General features: G+C 34.9%; 1 protein-coding gene across 3 annotated transcripts in view; it reads left to right on the top strand.

Moving 5' to 3' along the window:
- WDPCP (WD repeat containing planar cell polarity effector) overlaps positions 1-22,133 on the top strand; it is a 369,317-nt gene extending 347,184 nt beyond the window's left edge. For 2 of the 3 annotated variants that reach the window (XM_068564386.1, XM_068564385.1), the window contains one exon: positions 9,571-9,969. In XM_068564386.1, coding sequence (XP_068420487.1) covers positions 9,571-9,737 — 167 coding nt within the window. In that variant the 3' untranslated portion in view covers positions 9,738-9,969. Of the gene's footprint in view, positions 1-9,570; positions 9,970-22,065 lie in introns of those variants that run through there. The other variant, XM_068564387.1, reaches the window with a different exon arrangement.
- The last annotated feature ends 304 nt before the right edge of the window (positions 22,134-22,437 follow it).

The raw sequence follows: 22,437 nt of genomic DNA, 5'->3' as shown, positions 1-22,437 counted from the left end.
AAAAAAAAAATCAACAAAAGCAAACAAAAAAACTCCATACAAACAAAAGTCCAAGACTGGACAACTTCACTGTGGAATTCCACCAAACATATGAAGAAGAACATATACCTATCCTTCTCAAACTATTCCAAACAACTGAAGAGGAGGGAAGACTCCCAAATTCATTCTCCAAGGCCATCATTACCCTGATACCAAACCAGACAAAAAACAGTAAAAAAAAAAAAAAAAAAAGGAAAGAAAATTACAGGCCAGTATCTTTGATGAATATAGATGCAAAAATCCACAAGTAAATATTAGCAATCCAACAATACATAAAAAGGATGATACACCATGATCAAGTTGGATTCATTCCAGGGTCACAAGGATGGTTCAATATACACAAATCAATGAATGTGATACACCACATTAAGAAAAGGAAAGGCAAAACCCATATGATCATCTCAATAGATACAGAAAAAAAAAGCATTTGACAAAATCTGACATCCATTCATGATAAAAACTATTACCAAAGTGGGTCTAGAGCAAGGGTCCCCAACCCCTGGACCATGGACCAGTACCAGTCCACGGCCTGTTAGGAAATGGGCTGCACAGCAGGAAGTGAGCAGTGGGTGAATGAACGAAGCTTCATCTGCCACCCCCCATTGCTCACATTACCACCTAAACCATCCACCCAACCCCTGTCCGTGGAAAAACTGTCTTCCACAAAACCGGTCCCTGGTGCCAAAGAGGTTGGGGACCGCTGGTCTTGAGGTAACATATCTCAACATGATAAAAGCCATTTACAACAAACCCACAGCCAACATAACAATGGTGAAAAGCTGAAAGCCTTCTCGCAAAATTCAGGAGCAAGAGAAGGATACCCACTCTCACCACTTCTACTGAACATAGTATTGGAAGTCCTAGCCACGACAATCAGGCAAGAAAAATAAAAGTATCCAAATTGAAAGGAAAGAGTTAAAATGTCACTATTTGCAGATGACATGATACTTTACGTAGAGAACCCTGAAGTCTCCACACAAAAACTAGCAGAGTAAATTATTTCAGCAAGGTAGCAAGATACAAGATTAATATACAGAAATCTGTTGCATTTCTATACACTAATAATGAAATACCAGAAAGAGAAAGCTAAAATATCCTGTTTAAAATTGCAACAAAAATAATAAAGTACCTAGGAAAAAATTTAACCAAGGAGGTGAACGACCAATAAACTGAAAATTATAAAACACTAATAAAGGAAATGGAAGCTGATACAAAGAAATGGAAAGATATTCCGTGCTCTTGGATTGCAAGTATTCATATTGCTAAAAAGTCCATACTACCCAAAGCAATCTACAGATTTAATGCAATCCCTATCAAAATACCCATGACATTATTCACAAAACTAGAACAAATAATCCTAAAATGTATGTGGAATCACAAAAGACCCAGAATTGCCAAAGCAATCCTGAGGGGGAAAAAGCTAGAGGCATAACCCTCCTAGACTTTAAACTGTACTACAAAGCTACAATAATCAGAACAGCATGATATTGGGACAAAGACAGATAGATCCATGGAACAGAATAGAGAGCCCAGGAATAAAGCCACACATGTATGGTCAATTAATCTACAACAAAGGAGGCAAGAATATACAATGGAGAAAAAGACATTTTCTTCAACAAGTGGTATTAGGAAAGCTGGACAGCTACTTATAAGTCAATGATATTAGAACATTCCCTCACACCACACACAAAAACAAACTTAAAATAATTTAAAGACCTAAATGTAAGACTGACTCCTAGAAGAAAATATAGGCGAAACATTCTTTGGCATAAATCATACGATTTTTTTTTAGATCAGACTCTCAAGGCAAAAGAAATAAAGGCAAAAATAAACAAATGGGACCTAATCAAACTTAAACGCTTTTGCACAGCAAAGGAAACCATCAACAAAATGAAAAGACAACTTATGAATTGGGAGAAAGTATTTGCAAACAATTGGCACCGACACAGGCTTAATATCCAAAGTATACAATCAGCTCATAAAACTCAATATCAAAAAAACAAACAACCAAGTCCAAAAAATGGGCAAGAGACCTGAACAGACATTTTTCCAAGGAAGACATACAGATGGCTAAAAGGCCCATGAAAAAATGCTCAACATTGCTAATTATTAGAGAAATGCAAGTCAAAACCACAATGAAGTTTCACCTCACACCAGTCAGAATAGCTATCATCAAGTCTACAAATAATAAATGCTGGAGAGAGTGTGGAGAAAAAGGAACCCTCCTACACTGTGGCGGGATTATAAATTTGTAGAGCCCCTATGGAGAACAGTATGGAGGTTCCTTAAAAAAACTAAAAATAGAGCTACCATATGATCCTGCCATCCCAGCAAATATCCGGAGAATACCATAAGTCGAAAAGATACATGCACCCCAATATTCATAGCAGCACTATTTACAATAACCAAGGCATGGAAGCAACCCAAATGTCCATCAACAAATGATACACTTAAGAAGATGTGGTATATATATACAATGGAATATTACTCGGCCACAAAAAAAGAATAAATTTTGCCATTTGCAGCAACACGGATGGACCTAGAGAATATCAAACTTAGTGAAGTCAGACAGTGAAAGACAAATACTACATGATATCACATATATGTGGAATCTAAACCATAGTACTGATGAATTTAAATATAAAACAGACTCACAGACATAGAAAACAAATGCATGGCTACCAAAGGGGGGGGGCAAATTAAGAGTATGGGATTAAGAGATACAAAATAGTATACATAAAATAGATAAGCAATAATGATTTACTCTACAGCACAGGGAATTACACCCACTATCTTATAATAACCTATAATAGAACATAACCTGCAAAAAACAAAAACAAATCACTATGTTGCACATATGAAACTAACACAATATTGCAAATCAACTAAACTTCAATTTTTAAAAAATGAAAAAGAAATTAACATCTTCTTAAATAAACAAAAGCTAAAGGAATTCATTACTAATTCTAAGTAATGCCTAGAATTAAGCCTGCCCTACAATAATGCTAAAGAGTCCTACAAATTGAAATGAAAGGATGTTACACAGCAACATGAAGTGATATGAAAGTAAAAGCTACCCAGTAAAGGTAAACATATAGACAAATAGAGAATCCTTTATTCCTGTGATTTTGTTGCATAAATCCACTTTTAATTCTTAAATAGAGTGTAAAAGACAAAAAGCCCCCCAAATATTTGCCCCATATATCTATGTTAATGGGTACAAAATATATAAAGATATAATTTTTAACAACAGTAACAAATTGGGTGCAGAAATGTAAAGGAGTAGAGTTTTTACATGGGACTGAAGATATTGGTTTAAAATTGATTTTTATTGCTTTATAAGGTATTTTGTTTAATTGAAATAACCAAAATGAAAATATCTACAGAATGCACCCAAAAGTAAAAGAGAAGGAAATCAAAGCATATCACTACAAAAAAGTCAAAGAAACTCACGGGAAGGAGTAAGTGGAGAAATGAGGGACAAAAACCAGAAGACATACATAAGATGGCAGTGGTAAATACTTCTGCATCAGTAATAACTTTAACTGTAAATAGATGAAACTCCTCAGTCAGAAGACATAGATTGGCTAATCTATATCTAATTTTTGGATTTAAAAAAGCAGGATCCAACAACATGCTGCATACAAGAGACTCACTTTATATCTAGCAATGCACATAGGTTAAAGTAAAAGGATGGAAAAATATATTTTGTGCAAATGGTAACCACAAGACAGCAGAGCTGTCTGTACTAATATCAGACAAACAGACTTTAAGTCAAAAACTGTCCCAAGAGACAAAGTACCTTATATAATGATAAACAGGACAACTCACCAGGAAGATATTTCAATTATAAGTGTTTGTTCACTAAACATGAGAGCTCTGAAATGAACCAAACAATGACAGAATCGAAGGAAGAAATAATAACAAACTAACAGTAGGACATTTCAATACCCTACTTTCCGTTATGGAAGAACAATCAGACAGAATATCAGGAAGGATACAGAGTACTTGAACAACATTACACACCAATTGGACCTAAAAGACATATATAGACTACTCCATCCAATAATAGCAGAAAACACATTCTTCTCAAATGCACATGGAACATTCTCCAGGACAGACCTTATGTTAAGCCAAAAACAAGACTTAACAAAATTTAAAAGACTGAAATCATTAGGAAGATCTTTTCTTAACATAATGGAATGAAACGAGAAATCAACAGCAGAAGAAAAACTAAAATATCTGCAAATACATGTGTACTAGGGTTCTCCAGAGAAACAGAACAAACAGAACATAGATAGATATATGAGGGAATTTATTATGGGAACTGGCTGACATGTTTATGGAGATTGTGAAGTCCCACAATATGCCATCTGCAAGCTGGAGAACCAGGAAATCTGGTGGTGTAATTCAGTCTGAGGCCAAAGGCCTGCTGAGAACTTGTCACTGATGTAAGTCCCAGAATCCAAAGGCTCAAGAACCAGAAGCTCCAATGTCAGAGTGCAAGAGAAGATGGGGTCCCAGCTCAAGAAGAGAAAAAGACAATTTGCCTTTTCTCTGCCTTTTTGTTCTGTTTCAGCCCTCAACAGATTGGATGATACATGCCCACACTGATGAGGGTGGATCTTCTTTACTGATACAAATGTTAACTCCTTCCTAAACCCCTTCACAGACATACCCAGAAATAATGTTTTACCCAACCATCTCAGCATCCCTTAGCCCAATCAGTTTGATATACAGAATTAACCATCACAACATGGAAATTAAACAACACACTCTTAAACAATCAATGAGTCAAAGAAGAAATCAAAAGGGAAAATATCTTGAGACAAGTGAAAATGAAAACACAACATACCAAAACTTAGGAGATGCAGTGAAAGCAGTGCTAAGAGGGAAGTTTATAGCAATAAATGTTTACATTAAAAAAGAAGAAAGATCTCAAATCAACAACCTAACTTTACAACTCAAGGAGCTAGAGAAAAATGAACTAAGCCCAAAGTTAGCAGAAGGAAGGAAATAACAAAGATCAGAGGTGAAATAAATGAAATAGAGATGAGAAAAACAATAGAAAAAATCAATAACACTAAGAGCTGGTTGTTTGAAAATTTCAACAAAATTGACAAACCATTAGCTAGATTAACAAAGATAGCTGATTCACTTTGTTATAAAGCAGAAACTAACACACCAAAGCAATTATACGCCAATAAAGATGTTAAAAAAAAAAAAGATGACTCAGAAACAGAAATCAGAAATGAAAAGGGGGCCATTACAACCAATACCACAGAAACAAAAAAGGATTATAAGAGAGCACTATGAACAATTACATGCCAACAAATTGTAAAACCTAGAAGAAATGGATAAATTCCTAGAAACACACAACGTACCAAGAATGAATCATGAAGAAATAGAAAATCTGACCAGACCTATAGCTAATAAAGAAGTTGAATCAGAAAGAGAAGCGTAGGGCCTATGGCTTCACTAGAAATTCTACTAAACATTTGAAGAAAAATTAATGCCAAAACTCCTTAAACTTTTGCAAAAAACTGAAGAGGAAGTAACATCCCAAACTCATTCTATGAGGCTATCATTACCCTAATACCAAAGCTAGACAAAGACACTAAAGAAAAGAAGAGGGCTTCCCTGGTGGCACAGTGCTTAAGAATCTGCCTACCAATGCAGGGGACATGGGCTTGAGCCCTGGTCTGGGAAGATCCCACATGCCGCGGAGCAACTAAGCCTGTGTGCCACAACTACTGAGCCTGCGCTCTAGAGTCCATGCTCCACAAAAAGAGAAGCCACTGCAATGAGAAGCCCGCGCACCGCAACGAAGAGTAGCCCCCGCTTGCCGCAACTAGAGAAAGCCCACGTGCAGCAACGAAGACCCAATGCAGCCAAAAATAAATAGCTAAATAAATAAATTTATTTTTTAAAAAACGAAAAGAAAAGAGTAGACTGGTGGAGATCAAGATGGCAGAGTAGAAGGACAGGGAGGTCACCTTCTGCCACAAACATATCAAAAATACATCTACATGTGGAACATTTCTCCTAGAAAACCAACTGAAAACTGGCAGAAGGTCTCTTATACAACCAAAGCTACAAGAAAGATGCCCACATAACCAGTCGGACGAAGAAAAAAAAGAAAATAGACCAATAACTCTGATGATTGTTGAAGCAAAAATTGCTAACAAAATACTACCAAACCAAATTCAGCAGAATATTAAGATTATACACCATGACCAAGCGATTTATTCCTAGAATGCAAGGATAGTACAACCTGAAAAAAATGAATGTAATATACCACATTAACAGAATGAAGGACAAAAGCTATATGTATTTATCAATTAATGCACAAAAAACACTTGACAGAATTCAACACCCTTTCATAATAAAAACTCAACAAAGTAGGTACAGGAGAAAACTATTGATATAATAAAGAAGAACTCACAGTTAACATGGTACTCAATGGTAAAAAGCTGAAAGCTTTTCCTCTACAATCATGAACAAGACAAGGATACCCACTCTCTCCACTTCTATTCAACATAGTACTGGAAGTCCCAGACAGAGCAATTAGGCAACAAAATAAATCAAAGGCATCCATATTGGAAAGGAAGAAGTAAAATGATTTCTATTTGCAGATGATATAATCTTATTTGTAGAAAACCCTAAATATTCCACTGAAAAGCTGTTAGAATGAATGAATTCATCAAAGTTGCAGGATACACAATTAACACACAAAAGTCAGCTATGTTTCTATACACTAGAAATGAAACATCTCTAAAGGAAATTTTAAAAACAATTCCATGTACAAGAGCATCAAAAAGAATGAAATTCTTAATCTAACGAGGTGAAAGTCTTCTACACTGAAAAGTAGAAAACACTGCTAAGAGAAAATAAAGAATACAGTAATGAGTGGAAAAGCATCCCATGTTCATGGGTTGGAAGACTTATCATTGTTAAAATATCCGTATATCCCAAAGCAATCTACGTATTCAACGTAATCCCTATCAAAATCCCAATGATGTATTCTGCAGAAACAGAAAAACTCATCGGAAAATTCATATGGAATCTCAAGGGACATTGAATTGCCAAAACAATCTTGAAAAAGAAGAACAAAGCTGGAGAACTCACAATTCCTCATTTCAAAACTTACCACAAAGCTAAAAAACAGTATGGCACTGGCATAAAGGCAGACATATGGACCAATGGAATAAAATAAGCTGCTCAGAAATAAACCCTCACATATACGGTCAAATGATTTTCAACAAAGGTGCCAAGTCCATTTGATGAGGAAAGGACAGTCTGTTCAACAAATGGTTTTGGGAAAACTGGATATACATATGCAAAAGATGAAGCTAGACCCTTATTTTGCACCATGCATGAAAATTAATTCAAAATGGATCAATACCTAAACATAAGACCTAAAACTAAAAAACTCTTAGGGAAAAAAAAAAACAGGGAAAAATCTTCATGGCACTGGATTTGAAATAATTTCTTGAATATGACACCAAAAGTACAGGCAACAAAAGTAAAAATAAATAAACTGGACTATATCAAAATTTTAAACTTTTGTTCATCAAAAGACACTAACAACAGAATGAAATGACAACCCATGGAATGGGAAAAAATATCTGCAAATCATAATCTGATAAGGGATTAATATCCAGAATATATAAAGTACTCTTGAAACTCGACAACAAAAATCAAACAACCTGATTCAAAAATGGGCAAAGGACTTGAATAGACTTATCTCCAAAGAAGATATACAAATGGCCAATAAGCACATGAAAAGATGCTCAACATCACTGATTATTATGGAAAAGCAAATCAAAACGATAATGGATATCACTTTACATTCATTAGGATGGCTACTACCAAAAAAATAACCAGAAGATAACAAGTGTTGGTTAGGATGTGGAGAAATTGGAACCCTTGTACATTGTTGGTAGGATTGTAAAATGGTGCAACCACAATGAAAACAATATGGTGGTTCCCCAAAAAATTAAAAATAGAACTTACATATTATCCAGCAAACCTACTTATATATGTATATATCCAAAGAAATTGTATTCAGGGTATCAAAAAGATATCTGCACACCCATGTTCATAGCAGCATTATTCACAATAGCCAGGAGGTGGAAGCAACCCAAATATTCATGGAAGAATGAATGGATAAACAAAACATGGTATATAGATAGAGTGGAATATTATTCAGCCTTAAAAAGGAAGAAAATCCTGTCACATGCTACAGTATGGATGATCCATGAGGACATTATGCTAAGTGAAATATGCCAGTTACATAAATACAAATACTGTACAATACCACTTACATGAGGCATCTAAAGTAGTCAGATTTATAGAAAAGAAAGTAAAATGGTGCTGGATGAAAGGAAAAATGGGGAGTCTTTAATGGGTGTTCAGCATCAGTTTTGCAACATCTGGAGATCTGTTGCACAATAATGTGAATATACTTAATACTACTGAACTGTACACTTAAAAATGCTCAGCATGGTAAAAATTAAGTTATGTGTTTTTACTCTGTAGTCTAAAATTTTTTAACTAAAAAAAAAAAATACACACAGATACACTGTGGTTCTAAGGGCTGCTGGTTTTTAATAAGGTTTATGTTTTTTCAAGTATATATTTTTCACACTTCATTATGTTTCAAACAATTTTTAAAAACAATGCTGTGTCAAAGTTGCCAATATTAAAGTTCTCCCTATTCATCTGTATGATGTGGGAATAGCAAACTCTCTATAAACACTTCAAAATTATTAGGAGCAAATATTGGAAAAAATATTTTCCTTTTAGTTTTCAAGTTGTGTGCTACATTTGAGAGAGTAAAATTTTAAAAATCTTACAATTTTCCAATATAATAAAATATTATAGTTAATTGGTTAACAAAAAAAAGAATACTTGATTAATAAAATGCTGTTTAAAAACACTATGAATGGGGGCTTCCCTGGTGGCACAGTGGTTGAGAATCTGCCTGCCAATGCAGGGGACACGGGTTCGAGCCCTGGTCTGGGAAGATCCCACATGCCGCGGAGCAACTAGGCCCGTGAGCCACAATTGCTGAGCCTGCGCGTCCGGAGCCTGTGCTCCGCAACAAGAGAGGCCACGATAGTGAGAGGCCTGTGCACCGCGATGAAGAGTGGCCCCCGCTTGCCACAACTAGAGAAAGCCCTCGCACAGAAACGAAGACCCAACACAGCCAAAACTAAATAAATAAAGAAATTTTAAAAAAAACAACACTATGAATGGCAAGTTATAAATGAATTTTTTAAATCTGAACTCAAAAAAATTCATTATTCAGCTATCAAACTCCCCTGGTTGAGCTAAGTCTAAGAATAACATAAGTCATAGGGAACTGTGACTGCAAGATTTCCACTGTGCGCTACATAGTAAACTGACCAAAAAAAAAAAAAAAAAGTTTCATTGGGATATGTGAAAGTTTTCCTGTAACTGTACTTATGAACAAGTTAGCAGAAATTACATTTGTATTTGACTCATATCTTAATCCTTTTTTAACAGAACTCCTGGGGCCTTTGGACAGAGGGGATATGCTAAATGAAGCTTTTGTTGGCCTATCTTTAGCACCTCAAGGAGAAGACATATTTCCAGATAACCTCCCTCCCTTTTGTTCAATCCACAGACATATTATTCAACAAAGAACACTGAATGTCTCTGCTGACACGTAAGCTATGCTGAACTGAGAAAATTGCTCCATACAGGAGCAGTATTTAGTATTGAACAATTGAAATATTCCCTGTTTAAATGCAAACTAATAGTTAAGCAAGGAAATTTCAAAATATCAAAGAAAAAAATGCACATTTTCTCATGGCTAGGATTTTGCAGTAGTTTGGTCATGGAAGAGCAGGCTTGATGGAGGCAGAAATATATGAAAAGAATATTGTTAGAATGAATGTTATCCCAGGCCAAATGAAACTACTATAACATACTAAATTCTATTTGTATTCTGTTGTTAAATTTTGGTATCATTATGTTATTAAAATATTATTCTTAGAATATTTACTTTGAATTATAATTTTATACATTCATACTTATGCAAGCTTGCCACTCATTTTTGAAATCTGATAAATGTTCATTTAATATCTGTCCAGCTTGCCACATTGGGTTATTGAGAAAACAAAAAGAATAAATGTGAAATTAAAAACACTGGACAAATTAATAGCATTATTTCTAATGATAATTATAATGTTAATTATGATGATGATACTGCTCTGAAGCTAAGGTCAGAAAACTTTTTGTGTAAAGGGCCAGATATTAAGCTTTGTGGGCCATGTAGACGCTATTGCAACCACTCAGCTCTGGTGCTATAGTATGAATGCTGCCGCAGACAATATATAAATGAATGAGAGTGGCTGTGTTACAATAAAACTTTATTTACAAAAACAGGTAGTGGACAGGACTTGGCCTCTGGTCTTTAGTTAACATACCTGCTCTTGAGGATCCCAACTATATGCAATAATTGTGAAGAGGCCACATTTTTTATACATATCATATATTACATACATGAATATGATACGATATACGATGTGATACATGAAATATATATTTCATATCTATCAACTATACATATATACTTATAATATCCTTGAAAAAAATGCCTCAAACTACATAGATTAACAGTAAATGAAGGGGCAGGACTTCCAGGTATGGCAGAGTTTAGAGATCAGTAAATCTCCCCAGGAAACAATTATAAAACTGGACCAAAACTACCATTTCAGGGCTCTGGAAATCAAATAATGGCAAACGAACTAAGAAGCACTTATTTACGAAAAACTGCTGAACTTATAGTAATAAAGTGGGAATCTGTGATGTTCTGGGGCTGCTCCCATCCTCCCACCACCCCCCAAGCTAGTTCAGCCTTGTAGTTCTACTCAGGTCAGACAGGTTGTGAAAACCAACAGTTGACTTTATCTGGAGCCTAAGAGTGAAAAAACCCACCTGGCAGCAGTGTCAATAAAAATAGCAAACTCACTCTCAGTAAAAGAAACAAACTTGATAGGAAAAGGAACAGGGAAAGTCACATTTCTACAAGCCTGCTTATGTCAAGTGACAGAAGAACAGACTAGCCAGAAATTTTAAAAGGAGAGCCTGGAAATGAGAGAACCAAAGAGGGGCTAATTAAGCACTCTACACACACTCCTATGTAGATGTATGACCTCTCATTGTTTACTCTTTTTTTGTTGTTGTGCAAGACCCTAAATCTTCCTCTTATACTTTTTTCCTCCTTCACACCAGTTGCCAAAAGGTGCCTCTCCCTTTTTGCCTTTTATCACCCACCCATCTCCTCGCCCCAGAAGCTATGCATTTTAAAAACTGCCCCTTTGAGTTGCATGTTACTTTTAAGTCCCTTCCATGTAATCCCTGCTCTGATCTACAAGAGCACCAGAAGATGGAGAAATCATGCACTGGGATTTGGGTTTTTTTCCATTTTACTTACAATTATATTGAAGTTTGGACATTCTCTGTCTTCAAGTTACGCCAAAGGTGTAGTTTTCATATAGTTTAGCTTCTCCCATGAGTTTCAATCCTCCCTTCCTTTACTGTGTTCTGTATTGTTTATAGAGGAAGTACTGGGACATAGAAAGGAAGGCAGCCTCTATTATCTTCAGCCGCCTGAAGCTTTACCTCTTTATTTACTTTTTAAAAAGCAATTTTACCGAGGCATAATTTACATGTACCATAAAATTCACCCATTGAAAGTATACAATTCAGTGATGTTTGGTAAGTTTATAAAGTTGTGCAACGATCACAGTGCAGTTTTAAAACATCTCCGTCACCCAAATAGCTTCCTTGTGCCAAGGTACAGTCAGTTTCCACTCCCACCTCTAGCCTGAGCCAATCACTGGTCTGCTTTCTGTCTCTAGAGAAATCTTATATAAATGAAATCATACGACCTGGACATGTCATATAAATGGAGTCATACAATATGTTGTCTTTTCTGTCAGGCTTCTCTCACTTAGCATTATGTTTTTGAGGTTCATACATATTGTAGCATGTAGTTCATTCCTTTTTAATTGTTGAACAGTATTCCATTGTATAAATATACCACATTTTGTTTATCTACTCACCAGCTGATGAATATTTGAATTATTTCCAGTTTGCGGCTATTATGAATAACGTTACTAATAAATATTTACATATACATCTTCAAGTAGACATTTGTTTTCATTTCCCTTGGTTAGATCTTCTGGAGTAGAATTGGTGGATCATATTGTTGTAAGTTTATATTTATCTTCCTAGTTTTAAGAAACTGCCAGATTGTTTTTCCAAAGTGACTCTAACATTTTAAATACCCATCAGCAATGTATGAGGGTTCCGGTTTCTCCATGTTCTCACCTATGATTGGTATTGTCAGGTTTTTTTATTATAATCATTTTACTGGGTGTAGAGTTGTATCTCATTATGATTTTAACTGCATTTCCCTAATGACTAATGATGCTGGGCATTTTTATGTGGTTATTAGCCATTAGTATATCTTCTTTGGCGAAATATCTATACAAAACTTTTGTGCATTTTTTAATTGGGTTGTTTTCATATTACTGAGTTATAAAATTTATTTATATATTATATAGTCTGAATATAAGTCCTTTATCAGATACATGCAAATATTTTCTCCCAGTCTGTGGCTTGCCCTTTCATTTTCCTAACAGTGTCATTTGAAGTACAAAAGTTTCAAATTTTGGTGAAGCCCAATTTAGCTTTTTTTTATCAATTGTGCTTTTTGTGTTGTACATAAGAAATTCTTTTCTAACCTACGAACCCCAAAATTTTCTCTTATGTTTTGTTCTAGAAGTTCTATAGTTTTAGTTCATACTAATTTCCATGTATGATGTGACATAAGGGTCTAAATTCATTATTTTGTACATGAAAATCCAATTTTCCGAGCACCATTTGTGGAAAAGGCTCCTTGCCCCAATGAATTGCCTTTGCAATTTTGTCAAAAACTCAGTTACCCATAAGTGTAAAGATTTCTTTCTGGATTTGCCATTATGTTCCACTGGTAAATATATCTATCCTTTCACCAATAATTCCCTAGACTTTGTCATACTGAGGGCACTATTGAACCAGAATTTCACAAAATACATCCAATACCACAAAAATAAACAGGAAAAATATAAACAGTTCCACACAGAGTTACTTTAAAGGAATAGAAAATGAAAATCAATGCACGTCAACTGAGGAAAATTCTCTCCCCCCAAACAACCATGAAGTAGAAGAAAACTGTACAGCAACACTCCAAGCAGAATTAAATAAACTCAAACAAGCAACTGGGTACATGGAAACCCACTCTGGATTAAAAAGACAAGAACTAAGAAGGAAAGGAAGGAAGAGCAGAGGAGAGGAGAGGGTAGGAGGGAAGAGAGGAAGTTCACTGAACTCAAGAAAGAAAAAGAAGAAAAAGATAATGTTATCTGAGAAATGAAAAATCAATTCAAGGCACTCAAGTGAGAATAAACTCAAATTAAAATTTAATAAAAGACACTGAAAATGGCAGAAAACAAGAGAATGAAAAGGAAGTAAAGAAAGAAAATTTTAAAAGTCAGGGAGAAAGTAATGGAGTGGCAGATAAGGCAAAAAAGCATTAGCATTTGTACATTTTGATTCCTTGAAGAAGAAAAATAAAACAGTGGAACAGAATTAATATTTAAAACTATAATCCAGGAAAATGTTTCAGAATTAAATTTTTTAAAAACCACTTGAATCTACACATTGGATGATCCTACCAGATGCCTGAGAAAAATTATCTTAGAACAATCAGCTCTGAGACCTATCCCAACAAAACTCTTAGATTTCAATGATTAATTTTAAAAATCTTCAAGGCCTCCTGGTAAAGAGATCAAGTAACTTATATATGATAAAAACTCTCCAGAAAGTGGGCATAGAGAGAAGCTACCTCAAGATAATAAAGGCCATATATGACAAACCCACAGAAAACATCATTCTCAACAGTGAAAAACTGAAAGCATTTCCTCTAAGATCAAGAACAAGACAAGGATGTCCACTCTCACCACTATTATTCAACATAGTTTTGGAAGTCCTAGCCACGGCAATCAGAGAAGAAAAAGAAATAAAAGGAATACAAATTGGAAAAGAAGAAGTAAAACTGTCACTGTTTGCAGATGACATGATACTATACATAGAAAATCCTAAAGATGTTACCAGAAAACTACTAGAGCTCATCAATGAAATGTGGTAAAGTTGCATTATACAAAATTAATACACAGAAATCTCTTGCATTCCTATACACTAACAACAAAAGATCAGAAAGAGAAATTAAGGAAACAATCCCATTTACCATCACAACAAAAACAATAAAATACCTAGGAATAAACCTACCTAAGGAGGCAAAAGACCTGTACTCAGAAAACTATAATATACTGATGAAAGAAATCAAAGATGACACAAACAAATGGAGAGAAATACCATGTTCTTGTATTGAAAGAATCAATATTGTCAAAATGACTATACTACCCAAAGCAATCTGCAGATTCAATGCAATCCCTATCAAATTACCAATGGCATTTTTCACAGAATTAGAACAAAAAATTTTCCAATTTGTATGGAAACACAAAAGATCACAAATAGCGAAAACAATCTTAAGAAAGAAAACAGAGCTGGAGGACTCAGGCTCCCCAACTTAAGACTATACTGCAAAGCTACAGTCACCAAAACAGTATGGTACTGGCACAAAAATAGAAATATAGACCAATGGAACAGGATAGAAAGCCCAGCGATAAACCCATGCACCTATGGTCACCTAATCTATGACAAAAGAGGCAAGAATATACAATGGAGAAAAGTGGTGCTGGGAAAACTGGACAGCTACATGTAAAGAAATGAAATTAGAACACACCCTAACACCATACACAAAAATAAACTCAAAATGGATTAAAGACCTAAATGTAAGGCCAGACACTGTAAAACTCTTAGAGGAAAGCATAGGCAGAACACTCTTGGACATAAATCGCATTAAGATCTTTTTTGATCCACCTCCTAGAGTAATGAAAATAAAAACAAAAATAAACAAATGGGATCTAATGAAACTTAAAAGCTTTTGCACAGCAAAGGAAACCATAAACAAGACAAAAAGACAACCCTCAGAATGGGAGAAAATATTTGCAAATGAAGCAACCAACAAGGTATTAACCTGAAAAATATACAAACAGCTCATGCAGCTCAATATCAAAAAAACAAATAACCCAATCAAAAAATGGGTGGAAGATCTACATAGACATTTCTCCAAAGAAGACATACAGATGGCCAAAAAGCACATGAAAAGATGCTCAACATCACTAATTATTAGAGAAATACAAATTTAAAACTACAGTGAGGTATCACCTCACACCGGTCAAAAATGGCCATCATCAAACAATGTACGAACAATAAATGCTGGAGAGGGTATGGAGAAAAGCGAACCCTCCTACACTGTTGACGGGCATGTAAATTGGTACACCGCTATGGAGAACAGTAAGGAGGTTCCTTAAAAAACTAAAAATAGAACTACTATATGACCCAGCAATCCCACCCCTGGGCATATACCCAGAGAAAACCATAATTCAAAAAGATACATGCACCCCAATGTTCACTGCAGCACTATTTACAATAGCCAGGACATGGGAGCAACCTAAATGTCCATCAATAGAGGAAGGGATAAAAAAGTATGTGGTATATATACAGTAGACTATTAATCAGCCATAAAAAAGGATGAAATAATTCCATCTGCATCAACATGGATGGACCTAGAGATTGTCATACTGATTGAAGTAAGTCAGACACAGAAAGACAAATATCGTATGATATCACTTATATGTGGAATCTAAAAAAAAGGTACAAATGAACTTAGTCACAAAACAGAAGTAGAGTCATAGATGTAGAAAACAAACTTATGGTTACCAGGGGATAAGGGGGGGAGGGATAAATTGGGGGACTGGGATTGACATATACACACTACTATATATAAAATAGATAACTAATGAGAACCTGCTGTACAGCACAGGTAACTACCCAATACTCTGTAGTGCCCTATATGAGAAAAGATTCTAAAAAAAACAAAAAGAGTGGATATATGTAGATGTATAACATATTCACTTTGCTGTGCACCTGAAACTAATACAACACTGTAAATCAACTATACTCCAATAAATTTTTTTTAAAAAGGGATCAAGTAACTTACAAAAGCAAAAGAATTAAACTAGCATCAACCATTTCAAAAATAAAATACACAGCAAGGCAAAAGTGGAGCTGCAATTTTTAAAAACTCAGTGAAAGAAACTGTAAACCAAGAACTTATATCCATCCAAGTTCTTCTACAAGTATCAAATCTAAAGAGTAACAGTTTACACGAGTCCTTCTTTAGGAATGTACTAGAAGAGGAGCTTTATCCAACCATGAGATGATTGGGAAAACTTCAGCCACAGGACTAATTGTGAATGTTTTAATACATTTAAATGTAGATAGAAAACAAAAACAGGAGTGTGGGGAGATGAGTGTGGAAGATTCATGTACAGATACTGTATGTTGTGATTAAGTAGAAATGATACAACTTAAAAAATGGGAGGAACACTGACAGTAAAAGAGAAAAGCAAAATAAGCCCACTGATTGCTGTATAGGTATAGGTGAGAGTTAAAAGATACCAATAAACACTGATGCATCAGATAATAATAACTAAGAAGAGACTAACTGCATTAGAAAAGATATTAGTACATACAGAGTGAAGTAAGTCAGAAAGAGAAAAACAAATATATTAACGCATATATGTGGAATCTAGAAAAATGTTACAGGTGAACCAGTTTGCAAGGCAGAAATAAAGACACAGATGTAGAGAACAAACATATGGACACCAAGGGGGGAAAGCGGGGCGGGGGGGGGGTGGTGGGATGAATTGGGAGATTAGGATTGACATATATACACTAATATGTATAAAATAGATAACTAGTAAGAACCTGCCTATAAAAAAATAAAATTGAATTTTAAAAAAAAGGTATTAGTACAAAGGTAACCACCAACAAAACTACAAACCTTCCTAAATTCCATTTTTAAAAAAGCACATTCAAACCTCAGAAGAAACATAAGCAAATAAAACCAAATTTGCATAATTATAAAATATTCAGACAGACTTGAGACCAAGAATATTAGTCATATCAATGAATATAAATGAACTTACCTCATCCATTAAAACAAAAAGATTTTCAAAAAAAACCAAAAAGATTTTCAATTTGCTCATAAACCAAGATCTGGCTATGTACTATATACATAGCTAAAACAAATTCATCAGAACAGCTAATAGATGGGAAAAGGTATTCCAGGCAAATAAAAATAAGAAACAGTAGAAATCCTGGTTACAGAGAGAAGCACAAAAGCATTAAATATTGACAAGGAAATGTTAACACCCATATTTCACAACAAAGAGGTAACACAAATATGTATGTACCAAGTAACACAGAAACAACCTCTATGAAGGAAAATCTACAAGAAATGCAGGAAACATAGACACTAATAACAGGAGACTTTAACTCATTATTCTTATTACAAAAATTGACTAAGTAGACAAAAAATAAGTAAGAAGAAAGACTACTTAAACAAGATAATCAGTAATGTAGATATTATGGATACTTATCAAATTCTACACTCTGATGATAGAGAATAAATTTTCTTCCCAAGAACCTGTTAAATATTAACCAAAAATGATCATGTTAGGTGCCAAACAGATACCGCTAAGTTCCATAAGGAAGAACTATTACAAACACTCCCTGATCACAATGCAATACAACTAGAAATGTTTAACAAGAAACAAAACGACTTTCCTCCTAGAAATGTTAAAACTTTCTATTAAACAACTCTTGGGTGAAAGAGGAAAATAAAACATGAAATTTCTAAAAAATAATTATAATGGGATTTAAAGTAATGATCAGAGAAAAAGTGATTACACTAGCCACTTTTATCAGGGAGAATGAAAAAATAAAATGAACTAATTCCAACTCAAAAATCTTAAGAAATAACAAGAAACTAAGCAAAATAGGTCAGAAGGAATCAAAATAAAAGCAGAAATTAATCAGGCAGAGTGGAGGTTGGGAAATTTTCCTAAATGTCTAGAGAGTAAATATTTTAGGCCTCTGGGCCATGTTCTCTGCTGCAATTGCTCTGCTCTGTTGTTGTAGCACAAAAGCAGCTGTCTGCAATACATAAATGAATGGACATGACTGTGGTCCAATAAAACTTTATTTACAAAAACAGTGACTAACCCACAGGCTATAGTTTACTGACCAATAAGGTAGGAGTTTTAAAAAGTTGTAGAACTAATTAAGACATCAAATCTGGGTGTTTTTGAAAAAAATTAAGAAAACAGATCAAGTTGATCAAGAAAAAGGAGAAAGCATAAATACACAAAATAAGAAATGGCAGAGGGAGGAGGAATTAATCATTGTAACAATTTTTTTTAAATCATAAGAGACTACTTTGCAGATTTCTAAGCAAATAAATCTGAAAACATAGAAAATATAGATCATTTCCTAGGTAAATGCAGATTGCCAAAAGTGACCACCATTAGATTTAGAAATCTGAAGCCGACCATAAAAGAAATAGACAAAGTGCTTAAAGAACTACCCTACAAAAAAGCAACAAGCCCAGGTGGTTCAATAGGAGAATTCTACCACGCCTTCAGAGATCAGATATTCTCAATGCTCTACAAATTGTCCCAATGCATTAAAAATAAAGAAAAACTCTGTAAAGCACAGAAAAAGAAAACTATAAACCAATATCATTCATAAACATCAATGTTAATAAAATATTAAATAAAATATTAGCACACAAAATCCAACACCTGGATCTATCCTGAGAATACAAGGTTGGTTCAATGTTACCAAATCCATTAATATCATACATCATATTAATAAATCTGAAGTCAATAAAAATATGATTATCTCTTTAGATGCTGAGAAAGTCTCTGACAAAATTCAATCCCCATTCCTGATAAAAACACTCAAGAAAATAGCAATTGAGAGATACATTCTTAACAAAAGAATATATATACAATTTAGTCCTAATGCTATCTTACTTAATGGGTAATCACTAAGAGCATTTCCACTAAGATCAGAAACAAGGCAAAAATGCCCAGTATCTCTGCTACTATTCAAAACTGTACCAGAGGTATTAGCCGGTATAATTAGATAAATCAGCTAGAGCAAGGGTTGGCAAACTATGAACTACAGGCCAAATCCAAACCTGCTGCCTGTTTTTGTAAATAAAGTTTTGTTAGAACACAGCCACACCTATTAATTTATTTACTGTCCATGGCTTGATAGTTGAGACTATATGGCCCTCAATACCTAAAATATATACTGTCTGGCCCTTGCAGAAAATATTTGCCAGTTTTTGAACTAGAGGCATAAGAATTAGTAAGGAAATAAAACTCTCTCTATCGGCAATGATATTACAATATAACTGAAAAGCCCTAGGGAATCAATAATAAAATAAAATATTCTAAAAATTCAATAAGGAATGTAAAATTAACACATAGGAATCAATAGCTTTCATATACTGATACGCAAACAGTAACCGGTTAGAGAATGGTAGAGGAAAATCCCATGCATGATATCAACAAAGATTAAAAATTTAGGAATAAATTGATCAACAAATATGCAAAACCTATATGAGGGAAACTTTAAAACACTTGGAAAGACATAAAAATAGCCTTGAACAAATGGAAAGACATCCCCTCTTCTTGGATGGGATGACTCAACATTATAAAGATGCCAGTTCTTTCTAAATTAACTTACAAGTTTAATGTAATCCCAGTAAAAATACCAACATACTTTTATGAAGTTAGACAAGTTGATACTAAAGTTCACGTAAAACATAAGCATATAGAAATATCTATGAAACACTAAAAAAAAATCCATGAGGGGGGAACTAGTCCTACCAGATATTAAAACATATTAACTATAAAGCATTATAACACTGTCATATTTGTAATTTTATTCTCTTATATGATTATTAGATTAATATCTGCTTCTTCATTAACCTATAAACTCTGTGAAGGCTGGAACCACGATAACTGTCTTAGTCATTATAATTTCTACAAACCCTACCACAATGCCTGATGTATAGTTGGCACATAGCAGCCCCACTGCTCTCTCAAGAGTTCTCACTCAGGTGTGTGTGGGAAGGAAGAAGAATGATATAGATAAGAAACAAGCAAAAATACGTAAGTAAAAGTCATTCAATTAATGATACGTACTAGGAAAAAATACAAAGAATTGGTGATCAGAGAAATACTCACTGAGAAGGTAATATTTGAGTTCAGACCTGAATGACAAGGAGTCATCTACATGAAGATATGGTGAATTGACAGAGCATTCCTGGGAGAGGAAATTGTACATGCAAAGGCCTTAGGGTGGGAACAAATTTGGGAGGTTCGAGTGACAGAGAATCAATATAGCTAAACTATAAAGGCAGCTGGAGGATGATAAATTAGTTAGGGCCTCTGTAGGCCATGCTATGCTGTATGATCTTTGTTCTCATTGCAGTGAGAAGCCACTGTATGATAGCTGAGTGGATGACAGCCGGAATAATGGCCTCCCAAAGATGTCCACATCCTAATCCCCAGATTTTGTGAATATGTTTTATTACATGGCAAAGGGGAATTGAGGTAGCAGATGGAATTAAGGTTGCTAATTATCTGACTTTAAAATAGGGATATTATCCTGCATTATCCAGATGGGCCTAATGTAATCCTTAAGTGTGGAAGAGGGTCCTTAAATGTGGAAGAGGGAGGCAGAAGAGTCAGTATCAGAGTGATTCGCAGTGAGAAGACTCAACCTGCCACTTTCAGCTTTGAAAATGGAGGAGGAAGACTATAAGCCAAGGAAAGGAAGGAAGTCAAAAAAGCAAGGAAACAGATTCTCCTCCAGAAAGGAATGCACCCTGTTTAAGCCACTAAATTTGTGGTAATTTGTTACAGCAGAAGAGAAAATTAATATAAAGTGTTAGGATGTGGTCTGCATTTTTTTTTAATTTATTTATTTATGGCTGTGTTGGGTCTTCGTTTCTGTGCGAGCGCTTTCTCTAGTTGCGGCAAGTGGGGGCCACTCTTGATCGCGGTGCGCGGGCCTCTCACTATCGCGGCCTCTCTTGTTGCGGAGTACAGGCTCCAGACGCGCAGGTTCAGCAATTGTGGCTCACGGGCCTAGTCACTCCGTGGCATGTGGGATCTTCCCAGACCAGGGCTCGAACCCGTGTCCCCTGCATTGGCAGGCAGATTCTCAACCACTGTGCCACCAGGGAAGCCCCTGCATTTTTAATAGATCATTTTGATTGGGCTGAATTGATAGGGAAAGCTGCCTTGACATCAGGGGAAGTTTTGATGTGAGGTCTGTTTTCACACTTCACCATCTGAATGCTGTGGCTCAGGGTTTAATTTGAACATTAAAACTGCAGTTTGGGAAGTTTAGTTACCCAAAGATACTTAAAATTTTTGTTATAATTTTTCTTTCAATAGAGAAAAGAAAAAAGAAAGAGTCTACAGGAGTTCAGTAATGTCTCAACCTCTAAAAGAGAGAGAGGCAGAGAGAATAGCACAGCAGCATGGCACACAGCCTGGGCCTACTCACCAGTGGTTAAAATTGTGTCTGCTTTTGCTCACTGTTGTATCCACAGCATCGAACCCAATACCAGTCACAGAGTGAGCTTTTAACAAATATTCTATCCATGAATGAACCATAACATGTTCTCTTAATTTTAAATCTTTCCCATAGACTATTTTCATTCTTCATATACTTACAAATCACTGAACAAAATTTTAATTTCTGGGTAACCTATGGCAAAATTAATAAACCAAATTAATTTGAACTATATACAATGTAGAAACCCACTGAAAACTGGTTGTGAATAGACTGTACTGCATTTGAGTTTATAAACAAACTTACTAGAATGTAAGCTGTATGAGGGTAGAGATGTTTGCCTTTTCTTTGTTTATTACTCACTGCTTCATCCTCCAGGACTGTGAAAACTGCCTGGCAGCAGTAAGAGAACAAAGCAGAGATGGAGGCTATCTGCAAACGCCTGACTCACTCCAATCCAGCCTAGAGTTGGGATTCAGTGTAAAATACATTCCTCAATTTCCCATTATTTATGAGATTTTTACAAGGAAATAAAGATACTTTTTAGCTGGTTCTTTATAACTCAAAAATAAAGTACCTGGCATGCAGCACGCTCAAGAGATATTTATTGAATAAATAAAAGAATTCTTTTTATAATACAAGAATATATAGGATATAAGAATACATAGCTGGTAGTGTGTAAAGTAGACATTTTAGATATGCAAAAGAATCAAGGACTTCCAAATTTAAAACAGTTACAGCATCTTAGGT

Source organism: Eschrichtius robustus, chromosome 15 (assembly GCF_028021215.1).
Source record: "Eschrichtius robustus isolate mEscRob2 chromosome 15, mEscRob2.pri, whole genome shotgun sequence".
Lineage (NCBI taxonomy): Eukaryota > Metazoa > Chordata > Mammalia > Artiodactyla > Eschrichtiidae > Eschrichtius > Eschrichtius robustus.
The sequence above is the reverse complement of the archived record's forward strand: the minus strand, read 5'-3'. Positions and strand labels throughout refer to the sequence as shown.